This window comes from Musa acuminata, chromosome BXJ2-8 (assembly GCF_036884655.1).
Source record: "Musa acuminata AAA Group cultivar baxijiao chromosome BXJ2-8, Cavendish_Baxijiao_AAA, whole genome shotgun sequence".
In the NCBI taxonomy this organism is placed as follows: domain Eukaryota; kingdom Viridiplantae; phylum Streptophyta; class Magnoliopsida; order Zingiberales; family Musaceae; genus Musa; species Musa acuminata.
Window position 1 is genome coordinate 2692346 of NC_088345.1, and position 13298 is coordinate 2705643.

The window sequence follows — 13298 nt, forward strand, 5'->3', positions numbered from 1 at the left end:
TTTCCGGAGCAAGAATGCGTTTTGATCTGTTGCTGCATGGATAGAGATGTTGTTCTTGTTGGTGAGGACTAAGTTGAGTTGATTCTTTCTTGGTAGTTGCATTATCCAGAGAGTGGCACAAGTAACAAGGCTGTTTAAGCCCCTCATCAATGAGTTGGTAGACTCCAGCTCTGAAATACCAGCATCAATCATAAGCAGAAGATGAAACAATACTGTACCTTTAAATGAAGAGGTAAGTATATTATGATAATATTGAATTGAGTGAGAAACACTTAGACAGCCTCTACTAGTATGCTGAGTAATTTTTTTGGTACAAGATGTTGATTGAATATAATTGTACAAGGGATAAATGAAAAGGAGCAGCTGAATACATCTTGTGAATCTTGAGCCTTGTGTCAAAATATAACACATTTCAGACATGAAAAGTATTGCCATATACAACACATGTGAAGCTTCTTCCGTGCTTCAAGTAAGAAAAAGTACTGACCAGGTTCAAGCTTTGTCAAACAAGCATTGGCATGGCTCAATGACATGAAGTAGCAAATTAGTGACTCACAAAATGGAAATCTCCTGTGCACTTTGTAACGGTCTCACTAGCGTTCTGAGATTCCACCTTTTCCTCTCTTTTCTTCTTTTCCCTGCAGAAACAGGTTCAGCTACATCAGCATCCCTGGCATAGGCACTTCAATCCTGATATCTAAGACTTGCAGGAAACGGATATAGAGAGAAAGTTCTTTTAGTTGTTTCCTGGTTTGCAAATCCATTGTTCATGTTTCATCATGGACTGAGGAATTTCGCTCAAAATAAAAAAAAATGACGGTGAATGTATATTTGAAATCTTTTTTGCTGGAAAGCTGTATTCAATCCAAAGAAAATGCATGTCCAACCGAATGTGAATAGAATATAGATTAACATAGTGCATAAATAGTATTTCTGGATATTGCTTGAAATTCAATGCAATATTCGTCAAATCTTCATCTGTAATCTATAGGGATTTACAGAACATACTTTCATAAGTAATTATTTACCTGTCCACATATTCCTTCAAAACCTCCTTGGCTTGAACCAATTTTGATAGAATATTGCGGTATACATCAAGATCTCGATCCACGCTGCGCTTATTTATTTTCAATGCAGCGCAAAGCTGTCAACAGCAAAAAATTGACTCAATGCTAGTCCAGGAACGTGGATAACTGGATTATCATGATTTAGATAACTGTGTTCTGAGCAATGCACAAGAATAAACATATGAATTATATAAACTTTATGTGGCTGACAATGTAGCTGAATCCAGAACGAAGAAACCAAAGTTTTATATGAAGATAATACACCAAGTTAACCCATCATGGTTTTCAACATGACTCAGGAAAGAAAACACTACATACCATCCTACAAATATTTAGGTACAAGAGAATGCATGCCTTTCTCTTTGGGGAGATTATTATTGCACAAGCTGTCAAGTTAAATGAAGCTAGGTCACACTATCCGTTGCCTTATTGGACCATGGCAACCTCTAGTTTTGCACTCCCAGCTCTCCTCTAAACCATGCTCCACAATTTAGGAACTATAATGCCCCAGCATGCAGTGCTTGTATATCTAGAGGTATCGAAGAATCATAACAGATGAGTTTATAGTTGGTCCAGTGTAAGAAGATTTACTGAATTAGCTCCTTAAGATGTATATCATCAATTTTCATTTATCTCTACTGCAAAATTGCTAAAACCCACATGACTGGAAGCTGGCTTTCCGCTCTCCCCTCCCCCCAGAATAAGCAAGCGAACAGCTGTGGCAGCTCTTGCAATTACACACAATAACATGAGATCAATTTCACTCTGTTCTGGAGGAAAATTCAATTGTGACAGTAAGAAAGTATACACTAGCAAAACTTTATTATATAGAAATATTTGGCCAAGAAAAATTCAGGTGGGAAACTCAAATTTGTGATTTTGGAGAAGAACAACATTCCAACTTCTAGCAGCTGGTAAGAAATAAATTTCAGACCAAACCTGATGAAGTTTTAACAGCAGGAAAGAGGGAACTAAGAAATGAATATTAGGAGCTTGAAGACAGGTAAGAGAGAGAAGATAGAAAGGACAATAGACAAACTGCTTATTACCTTCTATCTCAGGAACTGATGTTCAAATTTCTGATGGTCAAACTTATAGAGAAACTTAAGCCAAATTTCCTAATTTAAGTGCAGCTTATCAAAATTAGTAATAGTTGATTACTACTTCCAACAATCAAATGAGTGCAGGGGGCTTTACCACTTCCAACAATCAAATGGGTGCAGGGGGCTTTTTCAGAATCCAAACAAGATGACTAGAACTAGTCACAGCAGCAAATAATATGAAAGCAGATAGGTTCAGAAAACGAAGGTTATTGTCAGGATTTAGATATTTTAAAAGTATATAAGAATGTCAGAAATAAGATGATACAGTATGAAAGCAATGGATATCTTTAATGATTGCATTAAATCAAGGAAATAAAAGTAACACGAGAAAAGGTAAAAAGAGAAATCACGAGGAATTTAGAAGAGAAATATAGCTCATATGATGGAAGAAGGACAACCTTTTCCAAGGCTGCAGGTTCAGTTGCATTCGCCAGCTCAAGTAGACGAAACAGTCCAATTGCAAAGAATCGACTATAGCTAAAATTTCCCTTACCCTCCACTCGCTCTGATATATCTTTCAAAGTGCCTTCTATCTCTCCTTCTCTGGATGAAAACTCTACTAAGGAAACAGCAGTCTGAGCTCGAGCCCACTCTTCGAGCTTTCTTGCATCACTTCTGCATTAGCAAAAAAATTAACAAGCTAAATTGAATTGTTTGTGAAACGGAAAATGTATCTAAAGGTCACAAGTATATTCATGGGAAAAGATATAAAATATTGACCATAGATGAATTTCATTAAAAGATTTAAGCAACTAGGCACCAGAGTTATGCAATGGAGGATTTCACAAAATTAGGACCTCAATCTTTGACACACATCAGTTGCAACAAAATCAAAGTTCAAAGAATCAATTTTATAGGTTAAAGTGATAACCTAGCAGCAACCCAAAATTGATAGGTTAAATTGAATTTACAGCTAGCAACAACCAAAAATGTGGTAGCTGTCTGATGAGGTCAGATTCGTTTGTCTTGCTGAATTAAGTTGCATTAGTCGGACAGAAATAAGCCTTTTGCTTAGGCGAACAAGCTCTCGAGGACTAAAGAAATGCAGCATTGACTTCAACCGAGATAGCTGTCAAATTGCGGTGTTCGCCCAAAGCAATGCAGTCTGGAGGACCAGGGTGCTCCACAGAGAAAAAGTGTCATGATATGTATGAAGCAAACCCTCCAAAACCCATGGGGTGCCAAGAATACATCCTGTGGGGTCCTCTGACTGTCAATAAAGCACACTCATAAGTGAAGTATAATCCAAGATGAGGATCTTAGAAGTGTGAAGTCCAGTAAAATAAAAAAGTTTATATCCCTTTAACTACAAAGAAGGCCCCTTTTACAGCATGGAGTCCTCATAATGGCCAGGTCATTATGGAAAATTGTCCATATCAAACCATTGAGGTGGCTGATTTGCCACCAATTATCAAGATTTGCTAGATGACATGGCAAATGATTAGGCTTTATATCAATTAGAGTGGAACAGAAAATGCTAGATGTTTTTAACAGCAGTGATGATATGTCAAGTCAATGCAGTGTAGTCCACCATTCCGTTGTTACACTTCAGGGGTCCTACTATTCCCACATTACTTTAGAATACAGTTAAAAAGATTAGCAAGGCTGATCCAATGGTTCGCTTGCAACATATTTAGGCCAAATCTTAGACATGACATACGCTCATAGATCTTAAGCAAATGCAACAAGTTTTCTATTCTTCAAGAAGATTTAGTTCCATTTTCCACAAAGGCATTTTGGTGAATTTTTAATGTAGTAGAGTGAAGTTAGGTGTAAAAATAAGTTCAAAAAAGTAGCCAGTGCAAACTGATAGACCTTAGATCTCGTCTCAAATTGTTAAAAGGGACTCAAACTAGTCTGGAAAAGGCTCATATAACAGGATGAAGGACAATTATCTGGCTGTTTAAGATTCTGTCCCTATAATGCAGGCGTAAGGAAGCATTTTTCCTATTGCAAATAAGTTTGTTGCAGAGCAGAGTGTTGCAAAAAGATTGTCGATGTGACAATTTTTCTTTTATTAGTCGGTGACCAACTCTTGTTATCTTTGTCCCACTGTTTTGTTTGTTGCTGCTTCTACCATGAAATGCTTCCTAATTATCTTTCTAACCTTGTAAGTTTTCCACCTCAATGATCTTATTTGGCTTACCTTGTTACTGCTTCACCACCTACGAACAAAGCAGAATTGAACATATAAGATTCATGATGGCCTTTGAACTAATAAAGGAATGAGAATATCACTCCATAAAATTTTGTACGGGACAAGGACGATGCTCATATTTCACAAAATAGACTGAAGTACTGAAATGAATACACACCTTACCACCATGGCATCTCCTGACTGAACTATGGGAGACATTGACGAAAAGGTTCCAACAATGAACTTCTCAGAAAGCAGTATCCTATACTTTCAAAACCTTAGAATAATGATTAACCACACTGTGACTTCTATGACCATCAAAACATTTTCTACAATAGTTAAAGGCTCCACAACATTGCCAATAGTTCCTTACTACTGACAGGTCATAGTCATGGCATCTCTTCAAAATTCAAAAAGTTATCTGGAAGCTATGGACCAATTTGAACATGACCATGCATAATTACAACAGATTTGTAGATAAATTCAGAGGCAAGTACCTGTACTGATCAGGATCTTCCTTTAATGCCTGGATATATGCGTTGAAGATGGCATCTCGATCCTCACTGTCCGGATACCCTTCCATCAATTGTTCATAAACAGTCACAAAGCCGAGTGCAGAAACAGCCTCATACTGGTAGGTCCTTTTGTATCTCATCAGATGTTGTTGTACAAGCAACTCCTGCAACACAGTGTTGTATATGCTTGGAATTGGCCGCTTGTATGATTTGAGAAAATTGAATTTTGTCTCGGATACGGTGGGTGGCACATCTAATCAGTAAAAGAAAAAAGAAATTAACAAACGGAAGCTTCCTACTCATCTATGCTTGCTCCCACTAAGATCAAAGAATAAAAAGGTAAGAGATGAAGGTTATGGTTCCATCATCATAACCATGTCAGTAATATGCTATATAACATCTTTATGGAACTGTCTCCTTTAATAACTACAGATATTTATGAAATGCTGAAAATAACTATTATATTGAAATTCAAAGAAGTCTTGATGAAAGATAATGAATTTAAATAAATATATATATATAGAGAGAGAGAGAGACCGGTCGAAGGGCTGGTACAGGAAGCAACATCCCTAACATACGTTATAAAGATAACAGTCCCAGAATTGCCAAAAAGAAAGTAAAGAAAATAGATTTCCGGGAAAGCACAAAGATTCTGAGCATTGTCCGTCGGGCTACCTCAATCTATGATCATGGTTGTTCGATCACAATCTCAATTCACCAAACCTCAAATTAAGTTTTCAGGGAAAGGGTAGAGTGAAGAACTGCAATAGGGAAAATGGGAAATGCACTCAAGACATTCTTCATCCACATTGAATCCTAAAGAAATTAAACGCAAAAGTAGAGGCATAAAGAGAAGCAAATGCCTTGAATCTACAGCCGAAGTGTTTGAAACCAAGAAGGTTTCGGAATCTATGGGCAAAAAGAAAAGAAAAGCACAATGCACTGTCCTTTATCCGCACCGAAATGCATTTGTGACAACCGATAATAGAAAACAAACAAACAAATCTCGGTACATAACTAGGGTTGAGTAGATAGAACAGAAAGCTCACAACTTGCGGCAGCCACGCAGCGGACGACCATCCGGGAGCTGAGCCTAGGGACTCCGGCTCGAAATCCGCCAAGGGCGAAGGATGCTTCCGCAACAGCAAGGGTCGGCCTCCTCTCGGCAGCTTGCCTACAAGGCGAGGCGAAGGATACGGATGGAATGGAGGCCATTCGAGACACCCCACAATAGAGAGAGAGAGGGTAGAAATTATTAGGGTCCTCGAGGCAGAACGGAGGTCGTCGCCGGAGTCGAGGGACAGAGGAATGGCAGTAGGGGAACACACGGTGGGCAACGGGAGGAAGAGGACAGTCTTATCCGGTCCTCCAAACAACATGATTGGGCCACTCAGATATTGCCACTTGGCAAGCTTGGTTTGTGAGGTCTAACCATCGAGACCGTGATGTACTGTTTAGTCTAATTGTAGATCTTAAACAAAGGGAGATGAATCAAAAGGACTGTTATATCAAAGCAAGCTCGACAAGGTAATTAACACACATCACGACAGAAAAATACCAATACAATACGCTTCGTGCCCCGTTCATACTTCCTAATTAGGTACAGAAAGAATGGCAAATGGATACAAAGAAAGCATGCGACAACAAGGAATACTGGAAGCAGAACCCCGTGAGCAGGATGAACATCGTTGAAAGCGAGCATCGAGCACCAGATCAGATGGTGTCTTCTTGTGGGATTTGGAACTGCTGCACGCCAAAAGTCTGGAGGGAGGCATTCTGGACGAAGAGGAGCAAGCCGCATTTTGCACTGTTGAACCCATCCCAGAGGGTGAAGTGGACGGAGCCGGAGATGTTCTTCTTTGCCGAGACGTCCTTCACGGAGACGAGCTTCTCGAGACGGCGGACGACGTAGTCGTTGGTGAGGACGCGGCCCTTGTTCTCGCCCTGGTCGCAGTCGGTGACGAGCCCGCTCTGGTAGAGTGCTACCATCACGTCGGCGCCACTCCCGTCCACCTTGGTCTGCAACGCCCCCGTGAAGGACACCTGCAGTGTGCCGGGGGCGGGCTTTTGGAACGTCGCCTGCACCGCGGCGCCCCATGCAACCTCGTCATCAGGTCTCATTGATTACAAGTGAAAACTCCCCACCGTGAAGCATTAGCTGCTGTGCGTGCATGTTCCTCATGCAGCCATTTTTGGTGAAGGTCTATTACCGTATAATAGACATTCTTGCTCCATTTTCGAGAGAGGTGGCAGAAGAATGGTTGGATGTCCTCATGGTTGCTCTATTGTTCGAATTAACCATGAATATTAACATATGGTGGTAGGCTGTTGTTATCTCATGGTGCATGGTTTGATGAAAGAGATGAGCCAACAAAAAAGGAGTTATATGTTATGTGGAATCAAAATTAAAGCTTCGCCATAACATTTGATATATAATGATGCAACGTTAGCAAAGGGAAGCACGCATCCAAGATAAGATCAGGGCCCTAAAAGAGACGCGGATAGAGCCAAGAGCCAAACCTGCATGGTGGGGGAGGTAAATCTAGGGGCGGAACGGACGGCGGCGAAGACGGCGTCGGGGTCGGTGCCGACGCATTGGGCGCGGCCGTTCACCACCACCTGGGGCGTGTACAGGGTGTCGAGGTGCAGCACGTCCACATAGGCCTTCTGCCGCACGGTCCATATGCTGGAGCCGAAGGGGTCCCGCCAGCCACGGTAATCCCAGTACTCCACGTGGAACGCCAGCACCGCCACCGGCGGCAGGTCTCCCTCGAAATCTCCTCGCCCCAACCGCGACACCACGCCCTCCGCCTCCGGGGAGGTGCCGCACCCCTGCGACGAGAACAGCTCCACCAGCACGGGTCCCATCCGCCGCTGCTCCTCCTGCGTCTGGTCCGCCGTTGCGTTCGCCACCGGCGGTTTAGATGCCGAGGTCTCCCGTCCGCGTCTTCGGCCGAAGCACGCAAACGGCCGGGGCGCCATTGCGGATTGTAGAAGCCAAGAAGCGAGGAGAGAAGGCGGAGGGCGGCTTTGGCTGTTTGGACGTCTCCAATTTTAACGAGAAGAAGACGGGCAACAGCTAAATATGGAGCGACGTCGGAAAACAACCATACTATTGGTACAAGACTCGGTACGCCGGACAGTCTGGCGCATGTCAATTGGTCGTTCTTGTGCGACCCGAGGGTACTTTGTTAGGCACACGGGCGGCGGCGACGGGATGCGGATCACCTCTTTGACCTCAGACACAACTGCCAAACGCCCTTCAATCACTGACAACCACAGCTCGACATGGGTCCCGCCGTGCGCCAGGCTGGCCAACGTGGACGGTGGAGACAGGGGGTGGCCTGCCGGGAGCTGTACCACGGCTGGTTCGGTTAACGTACTACCCTAATCTAATATTATAATGCATATATGTGAACATTCGAGCATTGAAATCCAACTTATTGCATGCGATACATTCAATTTTTGGTCAGTGGACTATTGGTCAAACTAGTGGGTCAACTAATCGGACCATATGTATAATATAAAATAATTTAAAATTATATGTAGTTAAAAATTGAAAAATATTAATTTATCTAATGACAACATCTAAAATTATTCACAGAATTAAAATTATTCTGTAACAACATCTGAAAAAATAATTACATCAATCCAACTCGAAATAAATTGTTGACGGATACAAAAAAAAAAGTTTATCTAATGCATACGATTTTCTCAAATATAAAAAAATATATATTTTAAATTATGAAAATATATTATATTATAAAATAAATTACTAATTAAACTATTTAAATCTAAATTAATAATAATAAATTGATGTAGTCATATTATTACCTCAAACCCCACGTGGCACCTCTAGTCGAAGTTACACATACGTCTCAAAGTGGTACGAAACAACATAGCTCGACTCAAAAATGATTGTGTCCCGAAGCGACACCACCCGGCTCAAAAGTGATGTAAAGCAAAATTCACATTGTTTGACATCGCACGAAGCGGCACCCGAAAGTAAGGAGATAGCCCTGCACAACATGGGAGCAGAACAATCATTCCAGAATAAACAAATCGACCGCCTAAAATATTGACGGACACTAACAACCTACATACGATCAATCTTCAGATGTATAAAAACTACTCCCGAGCATATACCAACGGAGGGTAAAGCAAGTAATAACATATTTACTCTTTCATATATACAATTGATACTATCGTCTTTGTCTCTCTCCGTCTTTGCTAACTTAAGCATCGAAAGGGTCGAGTTGGGAAACCCTCGGTGTAAACCTATTGTGTATGACCATTGACGGTTAAGAGGTGACTTCGTTGCTAGGACACAGTCTCGTAACCACGAGGTAACCCTTCGATCGGAGGATAACCTATCCGTCTAAAGAGAGAATATTGTAGCTTAGCAGATCCTAATTCTTGTATTCGGTCTCAAGGCTATAGCAAACTGTCTCCTTTTTAGATATCCTACATCCCACATCAGTACAGAAGAGAACACAATGATGAATCTATTTCTTCGACAGTGAACCAATCATATCGACTCCCCAATCGTCGGTACTCATATGATACTATCAAATAAAATGGTGTAGGCCAAGCTTCCTAGAAGTTCAAAGCTAAATGCCAAGTCCCAACGGTCGAATTTCCCCTAACGCTAACACAGACAACCATGCCAAGTCTCAACGATCACTTGTACCTCTGTTTTCTTCCCCATCCGCTCTCTCTCTCTATCTCCTTCCCTCTGCAACCCATTCCATCTTCCCCCTCACCACCACAAGCCACCCCCAGACCCCGTTTCCGCTGATGATAGTGTCGAGCCATGGTGGCGGAGCGCGTCGTCACGGTGGAGTACCTGGAGCCGACCATGTCACGGGAGCTCCTCGGCAAGTTCCCGGACAACTCCGCCTTCGACTTCGATTACTCCCAGAGCGGGATATGATCTCCCCTGCTCCCCCGCGGCATCGATGACGCCCGGAAGAAACTCTTAGCCGGATCTCCAGTGACGCTCCGAAGAGTGAAAGCAAAGCTCACGTACAAGAAGCGGAAGCAGAAGAGGCCGAGTGCTATGAGGAAGAGCTTAGATTTCTCTCCTGTTCCTTCTCCTAAACTGGTAATGCTTCATCCCCGTAGTACGCAATCTTGGCGTTTAGGATTCCGTATGACCGCATGAGGTGGTTGCAGGGGTGGAAGAGGGTGCTGAGAGCAGCCGCGAAGCGCTTCAAGGTCCATGCAAGATCGCCGCTGCAGATGATGCTGCCCACATTGTGACCCGAGAAACAGTTGCCTGCTCAACTGGTGTATCAGATCTCCACCGTAATTGCTGTAGCCATTTGTTTGTTTTCGTTCCTGCATCATGCAGATTTAATTGTTCTTGGTGTGTGGTGGGAACGAAGCACTTGTAATCGATCCACATTGTTCATCATGCAGGCATTAGATTTCCATCTCTTCACCACGAAAATCCATCGTCCATCATCCTCTTTTCTTGAAGAAAAAGAAAAGCTTGTCGGAGAAGACCTGAATGAACTTATAAAGACTAAATAAATTTATTAATCTAATATAAAATACCTTTGAAATATTTCATTCATGTCATAAAAGGCTCATACTTGATATATATGCTTGCATATTTAATTTCATGTACAAAGCAATACACCTCTTCTTTTGTGCTTTTTCTTTTCTCTTGTAGTACTGAATTACCATTCTCTTTCGTTCCTCAATGTATTATATCTGTCAGTTGACTTTACAGATTGAGTAGATTTAAAGCAGGAAGGAGGAGCATTACTCACGCCCAAGAAATGAAGAATAAAGATCATCATATATTAGACATAGTGCGTGTCCCTCCTGCATCGGATCGCAGGTTGGATATGGAGAGATGTGACACCGAAAACAACGTGCATGTAATTCCCAACATAAAGAACGCCTCTTTCTTTGTTGATTTGACCGAAAGCATGTTCAGTGGACGACAGGTTCTTGGAATGTCATCATGAAGCATCAGGAAAACCGATTGCAGACGAATCTTATTATTGTTTTGAGGCTTTTATAGCTGAAGAACATCTTTACCAGCTTCATCACTTCCATCCTGCACTGCCTCGTGCCACAGCCATGTTTCTAAGGAGATCCAGCAACTTGTCTCTTCTCTTCGTCTGCCTGACGACTGTGATCCCCATGGCGAGCTCGCTCTCCTTCAACTTTTCCGGTTTCGACAACGAGACGACGTCAAAGATCGAGTTACAAGGCGACGCATCGTTGCTGGACAAGGAGATCCATCTCACGAGCTCCCCCATGCAATACAGCATGGGATCACATATTTTATTAACTAAAAAATGGATCACATATTCTTAGTATTATAAGTGATGAAAATATTTTTACCATCCAAGTCTCATATCTTTTATAAAGTTGTAGATTATTCTGAAAATAAATATAATATAAAAATATATCAACAACCATCGGCAAAAATCTCTAAAAAAATATTAAAATAATTTTTAATATTTGTGAAACATATACTAATGTCAATAATTTAATATGAAATGATAATATATAGATTTATTATAAAACTCATATATCAACAAAAAATAATATTTCTAATATAATAAACAAAAGCATACATCAGTTATATGCAAGATGTATATAATAATAAGATAACAAAGTCATACATCATGTTCAATTATGCACTCTCCCAACAACGAATGGAGAGACATACTCTATGCGATGGATTCATCCCAATAATGGATGAAGAAAACCCATATCATACTCTTAATACCGGATTGAGTGGTATCTTTCACTCGTCTAAGTGAAGATATATTCCTCCAAATAACTGATTGATGATTCATATATCCGTCTCATTTAACGGTCCTCTAATCCTCGAAAAGAATCACCTTACTGCCCTCGATAAGGATATATAAATAACCATGATAATTCATTCACCCATTCATTCACGCATGCATCCAAGAAATAGTATGATAAAATACTATGAGGGATCATGCTTGACATATGATCTACTAGATTATAAATATTTGTATATTAGTGGGTCGTGATGGGTCTATAGTCCTTTCACATGTTGTACTTTCAATATGAACCACAAACATAGTCAATCCTATAAACCTTTTAAGTTTTATAAACTTAAGAAAGTAGGAAATCAACAATCATTTCCAAATGACACCTTCACATAAAGCTTTTAAGTTCATCAAATCATAAAGACATAAGATATCAATATCTCAATAATCCTTAATCAACCAAAACCTTAATTGGAAAAGCCTAACTGATTTGAACCAAACTTAATTCAATTATGACCTAACAGAACTAACCTCAAATTCTTATAGAATCGATTTGGAATCACCTTAGACTAGTCTAATTTAGATTTGATTTATTTTAATTAGGTCAAGTAGGTTTATAATCACCCTAAACCAGTTTTAATCGATCAAACTTATTTGATTCAATTATTAACGATCTCAAACCAATAAAAAAAAAGGAAATTAGACTATGTCGTATAGTGCTAGCTTAAATTGAACCGACCCACCTGAGTCTTGGATGTGGCACGTGTGTCGTATGTGCCTGTCCTAAGTAATAGGTTGGGCTAAGATATAATAGGCTAGATAGAGGAGCGATAGTGTCTAGCACCACTCGTATAGTTGGGCAGGTCTAACTTTGTGGATTGGGCTGAGCCTTACCATTGAATTGGGTCATATTTCGCTCACAAGTTGGATCGTATGTAAACACATAGATTAAGGTTGTTACTCTAACCACATGAACTGGGTTGTATTTGACAACATGAGCTGAACCATGCCTAGCCACATGAGTTGGATCATACCTTACCATATGGGTTGTGTCGTACATAGCCACATAAGCTAGATGACCACATAAGTTATATCGTACCTTGCCAAATGGTTGGGTTCTATATGGCCACATAAGCTAGGTCGTACATTATCATTAGGGCTGGGTCAACTCGATCTAACAGATCAACTTGACTTAGGACAGACCTTAGACTCTTCTTATCAAATTAGATTTTAATATTTTAAGTTACCAAAGAGTTACTCAAATCCATGAATTAAAAATTTTAAATTCATGATCTTAAATTTAAAACTAATTAAATCATAAAAATTCAAACATAATTCTTAAAACATTAATATATCTAATAAAATAAATTAAAACTATTATGTTAATCCAAAAAATAAGAATTTTAATAATTAAATCAATCTTAAAATTTACTTAAGCTTCACATATGATTATAAGTTAAATAATTATTCTAAAATCATAAATCAATTATCATATTTATTAATCATAAAATTTTAAAATTAAAAACTATTATGCATCATAAAGTTATAATAATCTTAATATTAAGATATCAAAATAAGGGTTTAAGTGCTCTATGACCAAAATCACAATGCCTAAAATAGATTTTTTTAACTTCAAATACATATGTCATTATATTAATAATTTATTATAAGTTAGTATGTCATGTAGACTCTAACATTTGTAAACTCAGACT

At 40.0% G+C, this 13298-nt stretch overlaps 2 protein-coding genes across 2 annotated transcripts; both read right to left on the reverse strand.

The window, feature by feature from the left end:
* Positions 1-225: 225 nt before the first annotated feature.
* Positions 226-6162, reverse strand: LOC103993926 (protein THYLAKOID FORMATION1, chloroplastic). The gene is made up of 5 exons (XM_009414166.3): positions 5872-6162; positions 4805-5075; positions 2569-2785; positions 1029-1144; positions 226-638 (listed from the first exon to the last, which is right to left on the reverse strand). The coding sequence occupies exons 1-5, from the start codon at positions 6035-6037 to the stop codon at positions 545-547; spliced, it is 864 nt and encodes a 287-aa protein (XP_009412441.2). The 5' UTR covers positions 6038-6162; the 3' UTR covers positions 226-544.
* Positions 6163-6369: 207 nt separating this feature from the next.
* Positions 6370-7870, reverse strand: LOC103993925 (uncharacterized). Its single transcript, XM_009414165.3, has 2 exons — positions 7343-7870; positions 6370-6901 (listed from the first exon to the last, which is right to left on the reverse strand). Exons 1-2 carry the CDS (start codon positions 7802-7804, stop codon positions 6536-6538), a joined length of 828 nt encoding a protein of 275 aa, XP_009412440.2. The 5' UTR covers positions 7805-7870; the 3' UTR covers positions 6370-6535.
* Between the last annotated feature and the right edge of the window lie 5428 nt (positions 7871-13298).

Bases quoted from the DNA above. Each gene is read 5' to 3' on its own strand.
- LOC103993926 (XM_009414166.3), bottom strand. From the start codon at position 6,037: ATGGCCTCCATTCCATCCGTATCCTTCGCCTCGCCTTGTAGGCAAGCT. The intron at 5,076-5,871 runs GTGAGCTTTCTG...TTTACTGATTAG, and splicing joins CTGCGTGGCTGCCGCAAGTT to ATGTGCCACCCACCGTATCC. The intron at 639-1,028 runs GTAAATAATTAC...CTGTTTCTGCAG, and splicing joins TTGAAGGAATATGTGGACAG to GGAAAAGAAGAAAAGAGAGG.
- LOC103993925 (XM_009414165.3), bottom strand. From the start codon at position 7,804: ATGGCGCCCCGGCCGTTTGCGTGCTTCGGCCGAAGACGCGGACGGGAG. The intron at 6,902-7,342 runs GTTTGGCTCTTG...GCCGCGGTGCAG, and splicing joins TTACCTCCCCCACCATGCAG to GCGACGTTCCAAAAGCCCGC.